The sequence below is a fragment of the Fusarium falciforme genome, chromosome 7 (genome assembly GCF_026873545.1).
Source record: "Fusarium falciforme chromosome 7, complete sequence".
NCBI classification, from domain to species: Eukaryota; Fungi; Ascomycota; class Sordariomycetes; order Hypocreales; family Nectriaceae; genus Fusarium; species Fusarium falciforme.
Genome location: NC_070550.1, coordinates 3430344 through 3447797, shown reverse-complemented (window position 1 = coordinate 3447797; position 17454 = coordinate 3430344). Strand labels below are relative to the sequence as shown.

Sequence of the window (17454 nt, the reverse complement as noted above, 5' to 3'; positions counted from 1 at the left end):
CTACAGAGAAACTTGCGTTCTGCCGAGGCAGTGACGGAAAGCTGTAGTGATCGATACGACGAGTACTCTAACAAGATGGCGGCATGCGACGCGATCCGGGAACAGCTATCGGGCATCCAGAGACGCTTGGAGGGTCAGGAAAGAACTCATCAGACCCTTCGGAAGATGAATCATTGTGTGAATGGGTTCTTCTGGACCAGAGAGGACGGGGGGTACCGGTGCGAAGGGGGGATGCACTTTGTAGCTGATGTGGAGGTCCAGACAAGGTTGACATAGTCGTGGCTAGGGAGCATGCTTCGTCTATGCCGTCCACTTTCGAGGGGCACTTTAGATAAAATCTGGTGCCTTGTTTGATTGGTTGCGAAGAGACCGAATTTGATTCTAAAGTATGGCAAAGTAGGCTTGGTTTGTGATAGGTTGGCGGTTTCCCTTGGAAGAACAAAGAGAAATGATAGCAGCCTCATAGCGAAAACTTCCCGTGATTTGACCCATATTTTACTCCAACATGTCCGACTAGTCAGCATACAATAAATTTATTACGATCACATAATAGGCGATAGCGATGAGACACTTAGTTACGGGCTTAGATCAAAGTGCGGTTGTTTTTAGCTTTTACATACCAGTCAAATCTTGTCGTGGAAATGAAATATACGGACTGACACACGTACGTATGCAAGGCCCACTCATCAATGGAATCTTTAAGGCTTGGTGACACCTCGGAGGCTTGAACTGTCGACGTCAGATGAGGCATTTTCTGGCTGATTCTCTGAGACATTTCCCAATCTTCGTCAGCCATGCATCATCAGTTTTGCCCGGACACCGAATCACACAGCTCTCCTGGTATGGTGTCTTACTGAGCTTGCAAGTCGAGGTCCTGGTCGCTTGTTTGCTTACTTTTAAGTTAAATCACAGCCCGGGGTTGACAGGACCGGAAGCACCGGAGTCAATCAATACCCTGGTAGATACAACATGCACTTGGCCCGTTCCACGCGTCTTTTATAGACTCGAAAGCATGCCAAGATTACTTGGAAAGTCTAAGACACATTGTTCTCCTTCGACGGCAGTTGCCGTTGTTCCGAGATGGCATCATGCAGCCATTTCGCCCATATACGAACACACTAACGTTAGTAAACTCTCAAGCCAAATTATGTCAATCCCTCTATGCCCAGTCAACACTAGCTTGTTATGCAATGGATGTAGATTTACCTTGAAGGAATACAAACTCGATGCCGGCGCTGTAATCCCGGTCGCCTTTCTCAGTAGTGTGCGTTTCTGGGAGTGTCAGATTGCTCACTTAACTCTTCTTCGGCCTGAGCAGAGGATGTCTCCAATTTCAATCCCACCGCCTGAACACCCTCCCGCTCTGCCAAGATGTTAGTCTTCCCCGCAAGTCCAGCATTCGTCATGACCTCGGCAGTTGGTGCCAACTAATCAGACCCTTGCCATCACGAAACGGCGGCCTTGACCAACTCGGAAATGGCCCCGCAGGTCGAAAGCTTGCTTCACAACAAAAACCCTTGCTGGAATGATGGCTAAGAACACTAATAAATAGAGGCAAACTCAATCATTCCGACACTTCCAAATTACCCAGGCTACCGTCCGCAAACCTGTAATATGCGGCCTGACTTGGGAAATGAGTAAGGTTACTTGCCGTGTGATGTCTTATTGCCCAAGATGAGAGAACCCGACTCCGCCCCGCGACATCCTTGAGCACCTTGAGGTACCTATATCATGCGTCCCTCGCAGCGGTTTTGGTGACACAGCTCCCTTGGCAAGCTATCTTCCCTTTACACATTTGACGTTCAAGCTGCTGTGCACTGCTGTCAGATCGCCATGCGTCTGTCCAACGCCCGTCTAGCCGTCTGGGTCTCATTGGTCCCTCACGTCATATCTTTCGCCTACAAGCCTCCCTCCAGCACATATGATTATGATGTGGCCATCATCGGTGGAGGCTCCGGCGGTATCCATGCAGCAATTCAGCTGAAGGACGCCGGCGCCAAGGTCGTCGTTATTGAGAAGAAGGACCAGATTGGAGGTCACGCTGAGACATACACCGACCCTTCCTCAGGCATACCCGCAAACATTGGCGTCATCATATTCGAGGATACGGAAGTCGTGAACAGTTACCTTGATCGCCTCAAGGTTGAAAAGGTCAAGGGAAACCCGGCTGCTGAAGCTGGAACGCCTAAGCTTTACGACTTTTCGCTAGGCATTCCCATCCCGCCGCAGACTCCAGAGGAACAGGCTACTTCACAAAAGGCCATTGCGGACGCACTCAAGGTCTACTCCGAGCAGGTCATTCCAAAGTATCCCTGGATTGATCAGGGATTTCTTCTCCCTAATCCCATTCCAAAAGAGCTTTCTCAGCCTTTTGGAGAATTCGCCCAACAGCACGGCTTTAGTGCTTTTCTGCCCAGCATCGTCCAGTTCAACTGGTACCCGGGAAACATCACCACCATCCCGACTCTGTACGGCCTCAAGAGCCTCGGCCCTGGCCTGCTGAAGAGTCTTGCTGGTGGATTTGTTTTTCCCGCGTCCGGCGACACACGAACCATTTACAAAGCCGCCGCTGCCGAGCTTGGTAGCAGTGTCCTGCTCAACTCAACAGTTGTTCATGTTCAACGTAACAAGAAGGATGGTGTCATCCTCATCGTGCAACAACCCAATCACGCTCCCAGGACTATCCGAGCCCGCAAGCTCGTCGTTGCAGCACCCCCAACTCTCGAAAACCTTGACCCTTTCGACCTTGACAAGAATGAGTACAAGCTCTTCTCCAAGTTCTCCGGCCTTGGCTATTTCGCTGGCATTGCCGATATCCCTGGCATCAATGGGAGTATCCAAAACGTCGGGATTCAGACACCTTTCAACACTCCTGTCATTCCTGGCAGCATCGGCTACTTCCCTTCAGGCACACCCAATCAGGTCACTCTTGGTGTGGCTTTCGACACCACCGAGTATACCGACAGTGAGGCTGAGGACATTGTACGCAAGGAACTCGCCACACTTGCGGCTGCAGGTGCACTGCCGGCCGACGCCGCGGAGAAGGTCACGTTCCCCTACGTCTCGAACCACGCCCCTTACAACCTCCGTGTTTCTGGCAAGGAGATTCGTAATGGCTACTACCGTAAGCTTCTCAAGCTTCAAGGTTCGCGCAACACTTACTGGACTGGGGCTGCCTTTGCAGGACACAACAGTGGTTTGATTTGGACCTGGAATGAGGGTACCGTGCTGCCTGCCCTGAAGAAGGATCTTGGTCTGTGAGATCCTGGTTCAAGGCGATTCTTAGTTAACGAGCAGCGGCCGTTTTTGCGTACTGTTCTTCTATTCTTCTATACACATAGCGATGCGTTGTGTGCCTTTCCACATTAGTCTTCATAATGTATATTAGCTAGCTGCATATTGCAATCTGAGTACTCGATCATCGGTAAAAGTGATCTCGCTTAATACCGGGAGTTGTCTAGGTATAATGATATCCAGGAGATAGATGGCATTTGAGACTACTCGCCCAAATTTCTATGAACTGATCACCTTCGCCTCCGGCATCCTCTGGCCTAAATGCCTTCTCATCCCACGTTAATTCCTCTAAAGACATAGATTGCTATCATATAACAAGTCGCACTGACAAAGTACGGCATCCCAAATGCCATGCCACCGATTCCAATTCCACGAACCCAGAGTGCAGCCATCAAAGGTGCTCCGAGAAGAGAGCCAACTGTCTTGACGAGCATGACGATGGAGAATATGTGACTCTCTGGGTTGGAGGGGTCTGTCGCATCACCAGTGTATGGAGGACATATAGCAGGTGACTTGAGCAGTGAAAGAGTAAAGATGGGCAACGCAGACCCGAGGGCATAAACAAATAAGGAGGGAATCAGTATCCAAATCTCAGCAGCCACAGCAATGCCGAGCGCTCCAAGAACAGACACTATGAGACATACGCTAGCGTATCGAACATTTGTCTTGTCAACACTTGAAGATGTTTCTTGTCCAGGCTCAGCGCGTGAACGCAGAAACTTGGGAATGATCCAGGTGAGTAGTGTAAAGTTCACAACCGCCTTTCCGGAGAGTAGATATCCGGCGGCAGCAAAAGTCCAATGGTAGCGTCCTGAGATGTACTGCACCAGAAGCTTTGTGTCGGAGCTGGCCAGTGATGTGAGCATGAAGCTGATCAGTAAAAGCGTAAAGTTCCATGGATGGCTGGTGACGATGACGTAAATAGTCTGTAGGCGGTCTGTCGTAGAGTGGAAGAGTGATTTCCGGTCGTCTTGAGCCTTGAGTAGTGGTGATGAAAGGAGCGGTTCCCTCTGCTCTTCATCAGGGGATTGCCTACCCTCAGCGGAATCGCCGTGAGAGGGAAGGAGATATATGGTAGGAATAGCCAGCAACAGGAGAAAGATGCCCAGCCAAAACGGCAGCCATAGAGACAAGGTCATGGTGGAAGAGGCTAGTGCTGGGCCCAGGAGGGCCACCACATAAGATACAGAGCTCATGTATCCAAAGTAGATGGCCCGCTTGACATGGTCATCAGTAAGGTTCGAAGCAAGGGCATACGTGAGAGAGTTGAAGACGCAATCTCCCCCGAAAACTGATAGTGTCGGGCCGACGATGATTGCTCTCGTGGGAAGTAGGTGCTCGAAGTGGCCCACTATAACAGCCCATAACAACATCAAGACTCTTGGGACGAGGTTGAGTCCCAAGATAGCTCGGCGACCCCATGTCTCGGCCAAGAAACTCAGGGGAATCGTCATGATGAAGTCTGTAGGCCGTCAGCCAAGGGAGCGATTTTAGTTCGGAATCGTGATTTTCTCACCTCCAGATACCCAAAGGGTCTCCATTATTCCCTGTATCCGGCCTAGGCTCTTTCCAATCTCATCGACCTTGCACAGTTTCTCATCTATGCTTCCATCTGGTTGGATAAGGGATGGATCTGTACTCCAGTAGTAGTCACTGCAGAGTCTTCCCTCGATGAGTCTGTTCAGTGGAAGCTGGTATAGACTCATGGACAGGTTGACAAGCAGAACTAGGGCCAAAACTGGAGCGATAGGTCGAGCGTGTCGACGGTCCTGAAGACGCCGGTTGACGTCTTCATCCGGCGAGGCTGGCGCATCGGCCATCTTATCACGGGCAATGACTGGTAGACTAGTATTAAAGAACCATCGGAAGTAGTTGCTTCGCTACACGCTCTTGAGACTAGTTTCAAGTATCGCACTTCTCAGTGAGACTTTGTAGTCGACGCGTGATGTTGTTGAATTAAAGTGAAGCTTATCAGCACGAGGCTTATCTCGCGTTGAGCACGTGAAAATGGCACGTGTTGGTCCGTGGCTTGGCGAGGCCAAAAGCGGTTGGTCAATAATATAAGCGAGCTCATAGATGGAGCGAAAAGAATCAGATGTGGAGTACTTTGTGCTGCATGGTGCTTACACTTCCTTTAAGGTACTTCTTAGCAGATGCCATTGAGGTCTGTGCCACCCAGTGCCACCCAGCGGAACACCAGAAGAATGAATCCCCGACAAACCGGTTGAGTTCCCATAGAAACATTCCAGAATTACCGTATTTATAAGGCATGTAGTGTAACACGCCCTATGCTACTTATGTTTATCCTTATTCCATTTTTTAAGTAGTTTAACTAGCGCATATCTCGTCTTTCTATCTGCTTCAGCTCTTTTTTTCGTTCGTCTATCTTATTGTCTAGGGTAGGCTACCCTTAGTACCGGATGAAGCATTCAGGTATGTTTTCGCCTGTGGAGAGGTTAGTGCCTGAGGCATCACCCACCATAACATCATCCGCCGGACCCACACACGTAGCTAGGTTCAACACCATCATTCCTCACCCTGAGAGGCGCAGCATCAGCCATGAATTTGAGTGAAGAACAGAGATGATTTATCGTCGCTTCGTATTCAACTGATTCAATGGCAATAGCCTTTTCCAAACGGTTGAAGATAATTCCAAAAGGGTTTCACTTGAATGTAAAATCCTGGAGCACAAACTCACCCTCCTCTTGCTTCTTGACCATCTCACCGCGCATCATACCCTCGAAGCAGCAGTACCCTACGAGGAGATATTCGCCCTCATCAGGACGAATAACCAGAGGCGAAGGACAGCCGTAGAGAATGCACACCCTGTCGCCCACACGCGTCCCCGGCCGTACAAACCCCATGTACCCTCCCTCGATGATCGCAAAGGCCCTTGAAGCCCAGAGGTAATGCGTGTGATCCAGGAATGTTTTTGCCAATGTCAACGCGTAGCTGCTGTCGGCAGTTTCGTGGAAGGGAATTAAGTAGGCCTCGCCAGTATCGCTGCCCTCTTCGTGTTCTCTATTTGAAGTAGCCTGATTTCCTGGGATGGGTTGTCTAGAGGTCGGTAGATGGATGGATTGAGGGCGTGGCTGCTCATCTTGGATAGAAGCGGGCCGCTTGAGGATCGCACATGGGAGGAAGGGGAAGTAGATGTCTATGGTCCTTTGCAGAGTTCAAATGGGGAAAGTTCGTGGCGGTATGTCGACTTGCTTTGTTCTCAAGAGAAGCATCACCGGTATCAACAATGTCGTAGTTGGAAGAGGCGGGGCTCAAAGACGGCAAGTTATCTGGAGTGAGGCTGAACTGAGCCAGTGCCTGTCACGTGTGCTAAGGCTATTTCAACCTAACAAATTGGAAGAATGAGGCTGTGCATGAGTGAATTCCACATAGCGAGACTTGGCATGATAGGCTAGCAAGCACAATACGTTGTGACCTTGGTTCAAAGTACCTATCCATATAAGCTAAGGTGAAGTGAAGGATAACCAGCCCAATTCACTACAACACTCTAAAGACAGATTCCTCCACAGTCAGATCCGCCGTTTTCAGGATCACAGTCATCAGTCGGGTCGTCATAGCACCAGAGCCCATCCGGACACTCCAATCCGGCGATGCCCCCGCACTGGTGTAGCTTCTTGGGCGCGCAGATGCCCGTCATATCGCAGGCCATCCCGCACGAGTTCGGGATACGCGAGTCGTCGATGCAGCTTGTGCCCTTCTTGCACGGCGGCGGGGGCTTGGGCGTGAAACCGCCGCAGGTCTGGTATTGATTCTTGAAGTAGCACCTTCCAGGGCAGCGGTTCAGGTCCTTGCAGTCAGGAGAGTTGGGAATGCATTCCGTGTCTTCGGGGCAGGGGGCAATCTTGAGGCCACATGGGCGGTCAATGCCCTGCTTTGCAGCTACGAAGCTGGTGAGGCCGAGGGCGGCGGCGACGAGGAGGTTCTTGACAAGCATTGTATTTTTGTTGAGTATGTTGGAAGAGACAGGGTGGAGTGAGTTGTAAAGAGGATTGAGTGGATGCCTCTACTGACGGGACGATCAGCCTATCTTATACATGCTCTAAAGTAGTAAGCTTAATCAATTCCAGCCGTGATTCATTTCTCTGAAACACGCAGGTAAGATAAAGGTCTTTTGATCTGCAGTCAGCTGCCGTAAGGCCTCCGACTGTCCAAGACTGTGATTCCACGATGGGCAAATGAAAGGGTCAGCCACTTCGTATCACCGCGCCATATGCCTTTATTCGCATGGAATGATGACGCTCGATCTCAACGTTGCACGGAGCTGACAGGGAAACAGTTGTAGCTGTCAGAAGTCGGCATAATTTACCCCGGCGGCGATCATCCGTGCTGATGGAGCCACAATTTTAGAGGCTGGGCCCATTCCAGATGCTGCAATCGGCCGGTAGATCATCCCAGGCCCATTGTTACTCGTTGCGATGGGCCGAAAAGGGGGGAAGGAATGCAACGTTCAGGTGTTGTGAAACTCTGAAATCGGCCATATCCTAGGTATGGTAATGGGTCAAGCATAGTGACAAAGGGATTGCAAAGAAAGCTATTGGCTGCCTAGAGAATGAATCCCAATCACCCACACTAGATCCGCCCATTCTCAGTATGGACAGCCTGCCACGGCCCATTGTAATCAACCTCTCCGTACGTGGGGGGCAACACCCGAACCATCCTACCCGTGGACCAGTCGACAAACCATCTCTTACCATTAGAAATGACATAAGGGCTCCTCCGGGGGCTCTTGAATAGGAGGTTGGAGTAGCATAGCTTGGCGTATAGCATGTCGTGTGCACTCCCCCATTCGTGCCGTGGTAACCATTTCTCATCCACTGGATCAATCGAGTCTTGTGGGAATGAGTCAGCTGACAATCGGGGGTCAGAAGAGTCCCAGCGCCGTGATAAGTCACCCTCAACGCTAGGTGAGTTCGGACCAGAGCCAACAGGTACGTCGTCGTTTGTATCGGCTGTGCTTGATCGCGGCAAATTGGGTCTACTCGACAGGTCAAGACCCAGGTCTGGTGTTGTCGCTTGACCACGAAAACGCTGTATACGCTCTATCCGTGGAACACTATAGTCGAAAGGAAAGTCCCTGTCTTCGAGGGGTGCCGCAACTTTGATTGCCGCATTTAACCAGTCGAGCCACCTGACAAAGGTGGAGAGTTCAACACAAGAGATCAAGAACTGGTCTGACTCTACTCGTAGTCGGATCACATAACGTCGCCTAGATGAACGCGTCAGTCGAGTTTTGAGATCGCCGTGAAGCGGTGTGGCTTCTTGTAATCGGCTGCGATTCCAGCCTCAGCATGCTGTAAGCCATAGCTCTTCACCAGCTTCCCCTGATCTATCCATGGCGGATTGTCAGGGTCAACGCTGGGACCATCGTCCCTGGTGCGCCCCCACTGCCAACTTTTCTTGACACCGTAGATGTTCAGGGCTGTACCGTGGAGGGTGATGTAGACCATTCGCCACTGTCGGTCCTCGGCACGCTGAATCGTGTTCGTGATTTCCATCTTACGCATGAAGACACCTTCCACATCGATGTCACAACAGTACCCTGGTAGCGTTTCAGGTGGAAAGGTGACTGTTTCCTCGTAACTAGGCGGCTGGCGTGGTCGTGATGTCATGAGGTGTTGATAAACCAGATCGTCTTCGATGGACAGCCGTTGCCAAGCAGGATAAGCATGGCCGGACCGTATTCTTTGTTGTGATGATCCGCTGGGATCCTCAACGATGCCTGCATCCTCATCGAAGCGGTCCACCCGGTGATATCCATCTGGAGAGCGCAGGTCGTCTGCGAATTGGACAGAGCGTTGGCCACTAAGTTTTTCGTTTGCCCTACTCTGTTCACTGTCAAATCCATGGTGTGAGACTCCAGGTGTGGCGCTTGAATCACGGCCATCCCCATCAATGCTATTTCTCGGCGTACGCTCAGGCTCCTTCGGGGTGAGGGCGCCATCAAACTCGTAATCGGAATCATCTGTATCCTCCATGAAGATGGTCGATGTTCCGGTCTTTATTGTCGTTGATAAGGCGGTCGATTCCGCCACGAACATCAAGTCCAAACCCAAGATTTTCTCTGAATGATCGGGCGAGAACTTTTGTAATATCCGAACCTTTCCAGAAGACCAGTCAGTGGAAGAGTCCTCGCTACCTTTTGTCGTCGCCCTTACCTTTTCCAGATCTTTCGCCACCCGTAAGATATCCCTTACAGTCTCCAAGAGCTCAAGTCGCTGATAGCACAAAGCCCATGATTCTAGTGACGACCAATCTGATGTCTGCTGGCTTGTTTGTATGAGGCCATCCAGGCAGTTCAAAAGCTCAAAAGCATAATCATCCCCTTTCCGGAGGTTACAAATGGCGAGGCCACTCAATAGTGGGAGTGGCTCTGGAAGAGAGACATGTGTCGTCTCCAACAATCCCATGATTTGATTCATAGTGGCTTCGAGCGGACTTACATAGACTTCGCCGACAGGGTTTGATCCCACCACGTGCCCAAAGACAAAATTTGGACTGTCGGCCCCTATGACAACAGAGCCAGAGTCCCCTGTGTACAACGCTATGTCTCGCATTAGTTCGATTCAGCGCCAAAAGCAACTGCCGTAACTCACCTCCTCCCTTTGACAAGACGACTGTCCAGTACTCAGCCTGCCCCTTGCGCGTGATGCCTCCCAAAAAAGAAGGCACCGGCTGCAGCATCCCACACAGTACTCTTTGCTTTGAAGCAACAATGAGCACAGGGGTTTCCTCCTCAGGCAAGCTGCCCGGCGTGCTTGAGAAAAACGTTGGCTTGCACGTCTGACTGGCGTCGAAAAAGGCGTTGGGTAGCTGAGGTTCTGCTACGCTCATGGCGACCAAGGCCCAATCATTGTCCGGAATTCTGCTGTATTCGCAGAATTCAGAGCAACTGGAAGGAGCAAAGGTTGCGGGATGGAGTGTCTGGAAGGTCTCAAACGGAAGGGGTTGTGACTCAGGGCCTTCAGCTACCCTTGGTGCTTCTTGATCATTTTCTTCTAGGTCCTGGTACTCGACATCATCCACGAAATCATCATCGTCATCGCTGATCTGATTATACAAGACCGAGTCAGGAATGGAAGTGTGTGCGGTGTAAGTCGATTCGACCATGCCATAAACTGAAGTCGTGCTAGATCCATCGTCCGATGGGCTGGCCATTGATTGCGTGGCAAATGAGATTGAATCTGGTTCTTGTGCCTTCAGACAACGCAAGTGGCGATGGGGAGGGCTTCTCAGTTTGTGCCGCCGTGAGATCTCCATTTCTCGATCAAGCAGGTGTGCGGCTGTTAGTCCGTAGAATCTTGAATCAACTTGAAGAATGCAACCAATTGTCGAAGTAACGATCCCTCCTCCTGATAGGTGCGGGACGGCGACGACGCGGCCTGACGCGGTGAGCCTGGCATGCGGACTGTTTGGTGGCTCAATGGAAACTGAGATAGACTCCATAGGGTGCTGGTGCGAATACAGCTTACAGTCGTTTCGAAGATTCTCACCTTGCTGTGAGATTCTTGAACTTCTTTGGGACGTGTAGCAACCTCCTTGATTCGAGCAAGGAGATATTCTCATTCACCGTCATATCGGCATTAAAAGCACGAAAAAAAAAAAGGGCGGAATATGAGTTAGCCAGGCATCAATTTCGAGGACGGCACCGTTGTTGATAGAGCGGGGGAAAGACGTTGATGGAGGGAAAATCAGCCAAGGCTCGATACAGAACTGAGCGGCAGGTTGAAAATCAGTAGCTGGTCTTATCAGGAAAGGTGAGGCCGCCGTGTCAACCTATCGCATCGCATCTTCCTGCATACTGCCACACTATTCACGCGGCTGATCAGGTTGGCGGTGGCTGTGCTTCCCAAGGCTGATTTTTGGTCCGCGTCCCTGTCCCTCTTCACGTACTTCTTTCAACAGTAGCCTTGAAGACAATTGCTGAATCTGGCCTGAAAATACATTTCGAAATGCGCTCCTGCAACGAGGCAGAAGCACATATGCTGGCAGGCGAGCTTCTCGGTGCTCCCTCCTACAGTAACTCGACGAACCCGCATTTCAGCGCGTTCTTCAAGCACTACAATGGAGTTCTCAGCCCTTCAACATTCGGCGACGCCATCACCGAGATTGAAAGCCCCGTGTTGAAGTCCCACAAAGACGTTATATCGTGTGTGCAAATACTCAGTGGCAACCCGACGTTAACCTTCGACAAGTTTCTAGATTTGGCCTTTCTGGACGAGACGCTAGGCCCGCCGAGAAGGAGTATGCAGCCAGAGCAGTCGTCAGCGCCGCGTTCATGGTTAACTGCGCATCCAAGGACTACTACTCCGAAGGATTTCAGTCCAGTACCGCCATGCGAGTAAAATGGGAACCAAATCAAGGGTTTGCCGACTTCTTGGAGAAAGCCTTCACCCCGAACCTGGTCTCAACCCTTGCCCATGATTCCAAGACAGCAGTGCCATACAGAGGCTCTTTGAAGGCATGGAAGCTTGTCAAGAGGAACAAAATAAAAATCCGGCCCACCAACAACTTGATAGACCACCTGCGCTACGATGCAAAGGACCGGGTACTCCATGTGTTCCACCAGACCATGTTCCTCCAAAGCCAAATCAAACGCTGCAAAACCGTTGATTTCAATATGGATTTTGAGGAAAGTTTGAAGCTGTAAGACATCCCGAACACGACATGAGACGAGACTGATTGAAGATAGGGGAATTTTACCACCGCGGCTACTGTTCGAAACACTCGTTACCATCCATTGCATCCTTTTCCCTGTAGCGAGCATCGGAAACAAAAGATCTATGAGGCTATTGAAGAAGTTGATCAAAAAAGAAGGGTTTGACCCCGAGGCAACGTGGGTGGAGTTCGTGAGACCGATTCCAGATGACCTTTCCTTCACATACTGGGGCCCGCGGTTGGCTGAGCTTTATGACGTGGTGAAGCGACCGAGACCTACAAACTCTCTTGTTTCATGGTTTGAGAGGCACACCTCAGAGAGAAATGCGTTGACTGTGGCTATTATAGGGCTATTCCTGTCGGTTTTGCTGGGTCTCCTGTCACTGGTGGTTGGTATCTTGCAACTAATTGTGGCCTGGTTGGCTTGGAAAGATGATCAGAAAAGGAACGACTAGTGATAAATCAAAAGGGGTATACACGGAGCGGCGTTTAATCGTTTACGCCTTGAATAGAAGTTGGAAGCTCGCCATAGGTAGTCTTTGGTTTGGTAAACAATACTAAGCAACCAATCTCTTGAGAATAGATTTGGCCCGTGACTTTTTTACCCTAGCGTCTTGCTTGCGGACCGAGTGTAAAAGAAATAACAGTGAGGATGTAATAGTAATGTCTAAGACAGGGTCTTCTGCACCCTGAAGTAATACAACCCCTTCACTAAAGGTTACGTGTAGGCCTTTCTCGAATCCGCAGTGATGGTATATTGCCACTGTAGAGCCATTCTCACCATTCGGAGATTTCCGGCTCTGGTCTATCAAGTCGTAACGCAACGATCCAGGGTTGTTCATGTGCAGTTGCCATTCGAAGGAACGAGGTGGCGTGGCATTCTTAGAGCCTGGGGCACTTAGTTTGAGTTCCAAACTTGGACACCTGGTTAATCCGTCCGTAGTTGGTTCAACGGGTGCGGCATATGCCAATCTTGCTCCAATGCAGGGCCGAGGCGTAGCTGACTGGATGGCCAGTGAGAACTCCTTTGCTCCCTGGGAAGATCTAGGACAATCAGCAATTTTTGTCTCGCATTCTATAGTTTGAACTTGCATTGCAACTTCCAAAGCGTCCCGTCCAATGCATCGCTCTCGAATAGTCGCAGGCAAACCGCTTGAATCCATGTCCACAAGATATCTGACGTCGTCTTCAGGATGGTCACCACAGGGTTTAAGGAGAAGACAAAACTCTATTTTGTACTTCCTTTCACCAAGTGGAAAGGGTCCAAGTGTTTCGAAGTACCGCTCGGAGATGTCGTATATAGGCAGATGGGACGTATTATGGGTGTGCATTGGAAGATAGAGGGCTCGTGTGAGATATGTGGGAGCACCTGCCTGCACTTGAGTCTGCTGCACCTTTTTTTTATGTTCAAATTCGTGGGGTGAGGACAGAGAGGCTTGGCACCCGCTCGTTGAGAAACAATGTGAGATTGCCATTGTTGATTTGCGCAACTGATGGAATGAGAGAACTAACGAACTTGGATTGAAGGATTATTTGCCTCGGCTTACATTCTAGGTTGATTATATGCTCTTCTTCCTCTCAATTATATATCGTATCAGCACTTTATGCAGAGAGTGGCACCAGAGTTCTAATGAAGCAGGGCCTCGGAGATGGCTATTTGCAATGCAGGGATTATCTTGCCTCTTTTGAATGTCGACTAAAAGATTTCCACAAATTGGCGAGGTTGTTGGCCGCGTCGAGTGCCTCGGATAGGGTCATCTCCGAAGATCTGTCAACTCCGATCAGCACACATCTCCGACAATTGCCATGTCATGTCCGAGAGCGCTTTTCTCCGAATGCGGGCAGCTACGGACAAGTTCCGAGCCTCAATTTCCTAGTAATACCGTAGGCGAGCACTTCAACGAGGCTCAAAGGGCCAAAAACATCTCGTATACAGTACCAAGGCTTGGTAATTCCTCAGACACGCCACAGCAGCTTTCAATATCTGAGACACGGCGTGTCGGCTGCAGAACAGTACGGCCTCAAAGGATGCTTAATGTAGCAATTTAAGCTTAAATCTAATCTAGCGCAAGGGTTGTCGTACTGGCTTTGTCACTAGCGAAAGTCGTGGGTCCCTTGAAGTTTATTGTCTGCTCCTCTTGAGTGTGACAATGTTCGCAGGCCAAAATCTGTTTTTGGTATATCATACAAACTATCTAGCTAGCTACGCAATCCGCAACATTTATCATTACTCGGGATCCCCCACCAACAGACCATCATGATGGCCAACAGCGTCAGGATGACTGGGTGTAACACCGTCGTCCCGACAAGTTGAGCAAGGAGGCCTATAATAAAAGAGGCAATGGCGCCTCCCAAGCTTCCAATCGCGGTGATGGTGATCATCTCCTTGGATGACTCCCTCCCCGTCATAGGGCGCATGAAGATTGCTGCCACATGCAGAGAGATAGTGCCGAGCATGGCACCAACAGCAACGGCCGCAATAGTGATGTTGTTGGCATGAGGCATGAACCAGACTAACAGTTGAAAGGCAGATGTGAGAATAATGAATCCGTAGACCAAAGACCTTTGGCCGGACCTTTTTTCGACGTCGGATGAGTCAAACCTGCCAACGGCGATGCCAGCCCAGAAACCAGCCAAGACGTACCCGAGCAATTGAGGATTCCCCATGCGGGTGTCGATGAGGAAAGCAATGGTCCAGCCTGATATGGAAGCCTCCACGCCCCTAAGGGCTAATATGAATATGGCTGTAAGGAGAACTGTCCGTGTGCAAAGTGACTGGGGGATCTCTCCTGCGGTCATGCCTGGTGCCGACACCTCTAGGTCTCGGGAATATGTGTTCGGGTCCTTTTTGCAACGTTGAAACGACCATGAAGACATCGCAAGAACTGAAACAGCTAGACCAATGTTGATGATATAGAATCGACTCCATGGCATCTCTCCAGCTGTCACCATGGCTGTTGCAACAAGAGGGCTGGCTATCGCACCAATACCATAGCACCCGTAGATAATTTCGGGCAGAATAGACTCGCTTGGAGAGTAGGAGCAAAGAATCTTCCCCACAATCTTGTTGATCGCTTTGCCGAAACCAACGAAGGAAAACGCGATAGGGATCAGGGGAAATGGTGCTGCTGCCACCATCAGGATATAGCCCAGAAGAACAGCCATATTTGCTGTCCTGAAAACGTTGGCTGGGCCGAGGCTCGGGTAAAGGTCGTCAAGGAATATCGCTGCGAATAGGCATCCGATGCCTTGTCCGATAAAGATGAGTGAAACAACGGCATACCCGACGCTGTAGTCTCTTGAGGAATATTAGCTCCCGTAAAGCTGTAGCAAAAAAGCGAAGAGAAGACACCTTTCCATGTATGGGAGTATTGCGCCCAAACTCCCGTCGTTGAAGCCATTTAGCAGGCTTGCAAGGCAAAGGGTCGCCAGCTGAAGCCTATTCATCGGGTCCTGAACACTCGTAACCTCCTCCACAGGCTTCATGATTCTCGTCTCAGGAGTTTGTAAGGCCTTGTATCGATCGGCTCGGTCGTGGGGACATGGCGTGGGTCAGCTCGAAATTCGTGTTCACCCACGGCTTGGGTGTGTTTAAGCAGTTGGCGTAGATATCGTGGGAGAGGTTGAGTACTTAGTAATAGAGCACGACAAATAGTGGATTGATGAGATGGTGGGTAAAGTAACACCAGTGGTCTTTTCCGCGACCACCCCGTGACCAGACAACGCACCGTGTCAGCTTGCAATGGATGTCCGATAGGATCACATCTCCGATCCGAGCGAGCCCCACACATCTCCGACTCCGACAGTTTTGTCACGGCCCCACCCCAATCGGAGACTCACGGAGATCATCAGACGGTGAAGAATTGAGCCACGACGAGTTGAGTTGACCGTTATCCACTCTTCGGTGAAGAGACTCAAATAAATAGTTTAGGCCGCAAGATGTTTTTTAAATACTGGAATCAACACATCAAACTTTCACCTGACCGAGAACACAAGTCAACCACCTGAGTAGATGCTACGCTTGAGGACACTGAGCACCAGACCAAGCACGTTTCCGATTACAGCGTCACGTCAGAGCTCATTACGGTTTCATTCTCTGCCAGACATCGTACCTACGTCACATTTCTCGTATAAAGTCCTTTCATGCGCTCTCTTTTGGCTCGGATAACTGGGACACCCCCAGTCCGCGTCAAAATAAGGTAGCACCCAAGCTTGAAATGTCGGACCAAGTGCTAAACCTTTCAAGGCCAGAATGCGACTATGTTTTTCTCCGTGGGTACGGTGAAGAAGCTGTTGGGCAGTATCTCCGAGGCAAAGTCACTCTTTCTGTCCGCGAAGGTGAAAGTGTCAAGGGAGTTCAACTAAGACTGTCTCGCCAAATTTCGCTTTGGTATGTTCCGACAAAATATGTTACCCTGTGGGTAAAAGCTAACATGCTGTAGGGATCATAAAACAGGGCTAGGTAATGAAAAGAAAGTGGAAGCATCAGTCGTGCACGAATGGGATTCTTTCCTAATTGAAGGCCAACCCAGCGAAATATCCAGGACTGGAAGGGTCTACGAATGGCCCTTCGAGGTGTTCATCCAAGGTCACCAGGACGAGTCCTTCAGAGGCTGCATCCGCTGCTCCAACACGTATCGACTCGAGGCTTCCACCATATACGAAGACGCTTCACAAACGCTAAACGATATCCTTCCTATTCGCATCATTCGTTTGCCTTCGCTCTCTGCCTACGAGTTGATGGATCCTGTCACGGAACAGGGAAAGTGGCTCGGAAAAATCCAGCACAGCGTCTCCTTGGGTCACAAGGCTATTGCTCTGGGGGGTCTCATCCCCATCCATGCAGAGCTGGCGAAAATTGAGGATGGGGTCCAAGTGATAAAGGCAAAGTTTTGTCTCTACGAACACCACAAGACACTGGATGATGGGGTGCTATCCTATGAAGGACGAAGGCTCGTGCAGGAATGGCTGCTCGATTTGAACAACACCAGCGAGCGGATTCAGACCTGGGAACAGTGCCTGAAGCTTCCAAAGGTGGTCAGGAGGTGCTCCCCAGACCTAGATGTCTGCGGCGTCACCATCAGCCACACACTGCACTTTGCTGTGACCCTGAAGGAGGGCGACAATGAAGCAGAGGTACGTCATTACACCATTCTCTAAGGCTCTTAGCTGACAGAAGTTACAGTACGAAACTTCACTGCCCATAACGCTGTTTGTCTCCCCAGAGCTACCAATCAACGGCTGGGGCGCTTTCGTACAGGAGGGTGATCAGGCCACTAAGGGTGCTCTTGAGGCCCTGTCGGAAGGCATTCAAGCCCCGCCGAGGTATTGCAAGATTGACGAGGGTGAACGACAGTTCGAGATTTTTGTGGATGCCCCTCCAGCTTACAGCAGGCTATGAGCACGAACTTGAGTTTGGGGTGGCTGGATTAGACGGCGAATGGATCATAGACATTTGGATACCAAAATGGCCAAAAGGCCAAT

General features: G+C 50.3%; 5 protein-coding genes and 2 pseudogenes across 7 annotated transcripts, besides 2 other annotated features; 3 read left to right on the top strand and 4 right to left on the bottom strand.

Annotated features, from left to right (window-relative positions):
* Positions 1-1833: 1833 nt before the first annotated feature.
* NCS54_00973200 (Hypothetical protein) lies at positions 1834-3261 on the top strand (the record flags this gene model as incomplete). The annotated part of the gene is made up of 1 exon (XM_053155068.1): positions 1834-3261. One exon carries the CDS (start codon positions 1834-1836, stop codon positions 3259-3261), a length of 1428 nt encoding a protein of 475 aa, XP_053011043.1.
* Positions 3262-3563: 302 nt separating this feature from the next.
* On the bottom strand, positions 3564-5114 carry NCS54_00973100 (Hypothetical protein; the record flags this gene model as incomplete). The annotated part of the gene is made up of 2 exons (XM_053155067.1): positions 3564-4756; positions 4811-5114. The coding sequence occupies 2 exons, from the start codon at positions 5112-5114 to the stop codon at positions 3564-3566; spliced, it is 1497 nt and encodes a 498-aa protein (XP_053011042.1).
* A 1688-nt stretch (positions 5115-6802) lies between these two features.
* NCS54_00973000 (Hypothetical protein) lies at positions 6803-7249 on the bottom strand (the record flags this gene model as incomplete). The annotated part of the gene is made up of 1 exon (XM_053155066.1): positions 6803-7249. One exon carries the CDS (start codon positions 7247-7249, stop codon positions 6803-6805), a length of 447 nt encoding a protein of 148 aa, XP_053011041.1.
* Positions 7250-8534: 1285 nt separating this feature from the next.
* On the bottom strand, positions 8535-10461 carry NCS54_00972900 (annotated as a pseudogene). Its single transcript has 2 exons — positions 9909-10461; positions 8535-9856 (listed from the first exon to the last, which is right to left on the bottom strand).
* Positions 8535-10461: a sequence feature.
* An 803-nt stretch (positions 10462-11264) lies between these two features.
* NCS54_00972800 (Hypothetical protein) lies at positions 11265-11962 on the top strand (the record flags this gene model as incomplete). The annotated part of the gene is made up of 2 exons (XM_053155065.1): positions 11265-11461; positions 11515-11962. The coding sequence occupies 2 exons, from the start codon at positions 11265-11267 to the stop codon at positions 11960-11962; spliced, it is 645 nt and encodes a 214-aa protein (XP_053011040.1).
* A 1704-nt stretch (positions 11963-13666) lies between these two features.
* NCS54_00972700 (MFS domain-containing protein) lies at positions 13667-15135 on the bottom strand (the record flags this gene model as incomplete). Its single annotated transcript, XM_053155064.1, has 2 exons — positions 13667-13738; positions 14224-15135. The coding sequence occupies 2 exons, from the start codon at positions 15133-15135 to the stop codon at positions 13667-13669; spliced, it is 984 nt and encodes a 327-aa protein (XP_053011039.1).
* An 899-nt stretch (positions 15136-16034) lies between these two features.
* Positions 16035-17371, top strand: NCS54_00972600 (annotated as a pseudogene). Its single transcript has 3 exons — positions 16035-16360; positions 16413-17106; positions 17156-17371.
* Positions 16035-17371: a sequence feature.
* Positions 17372-17454: the final 83 nt, after the last annotated feature.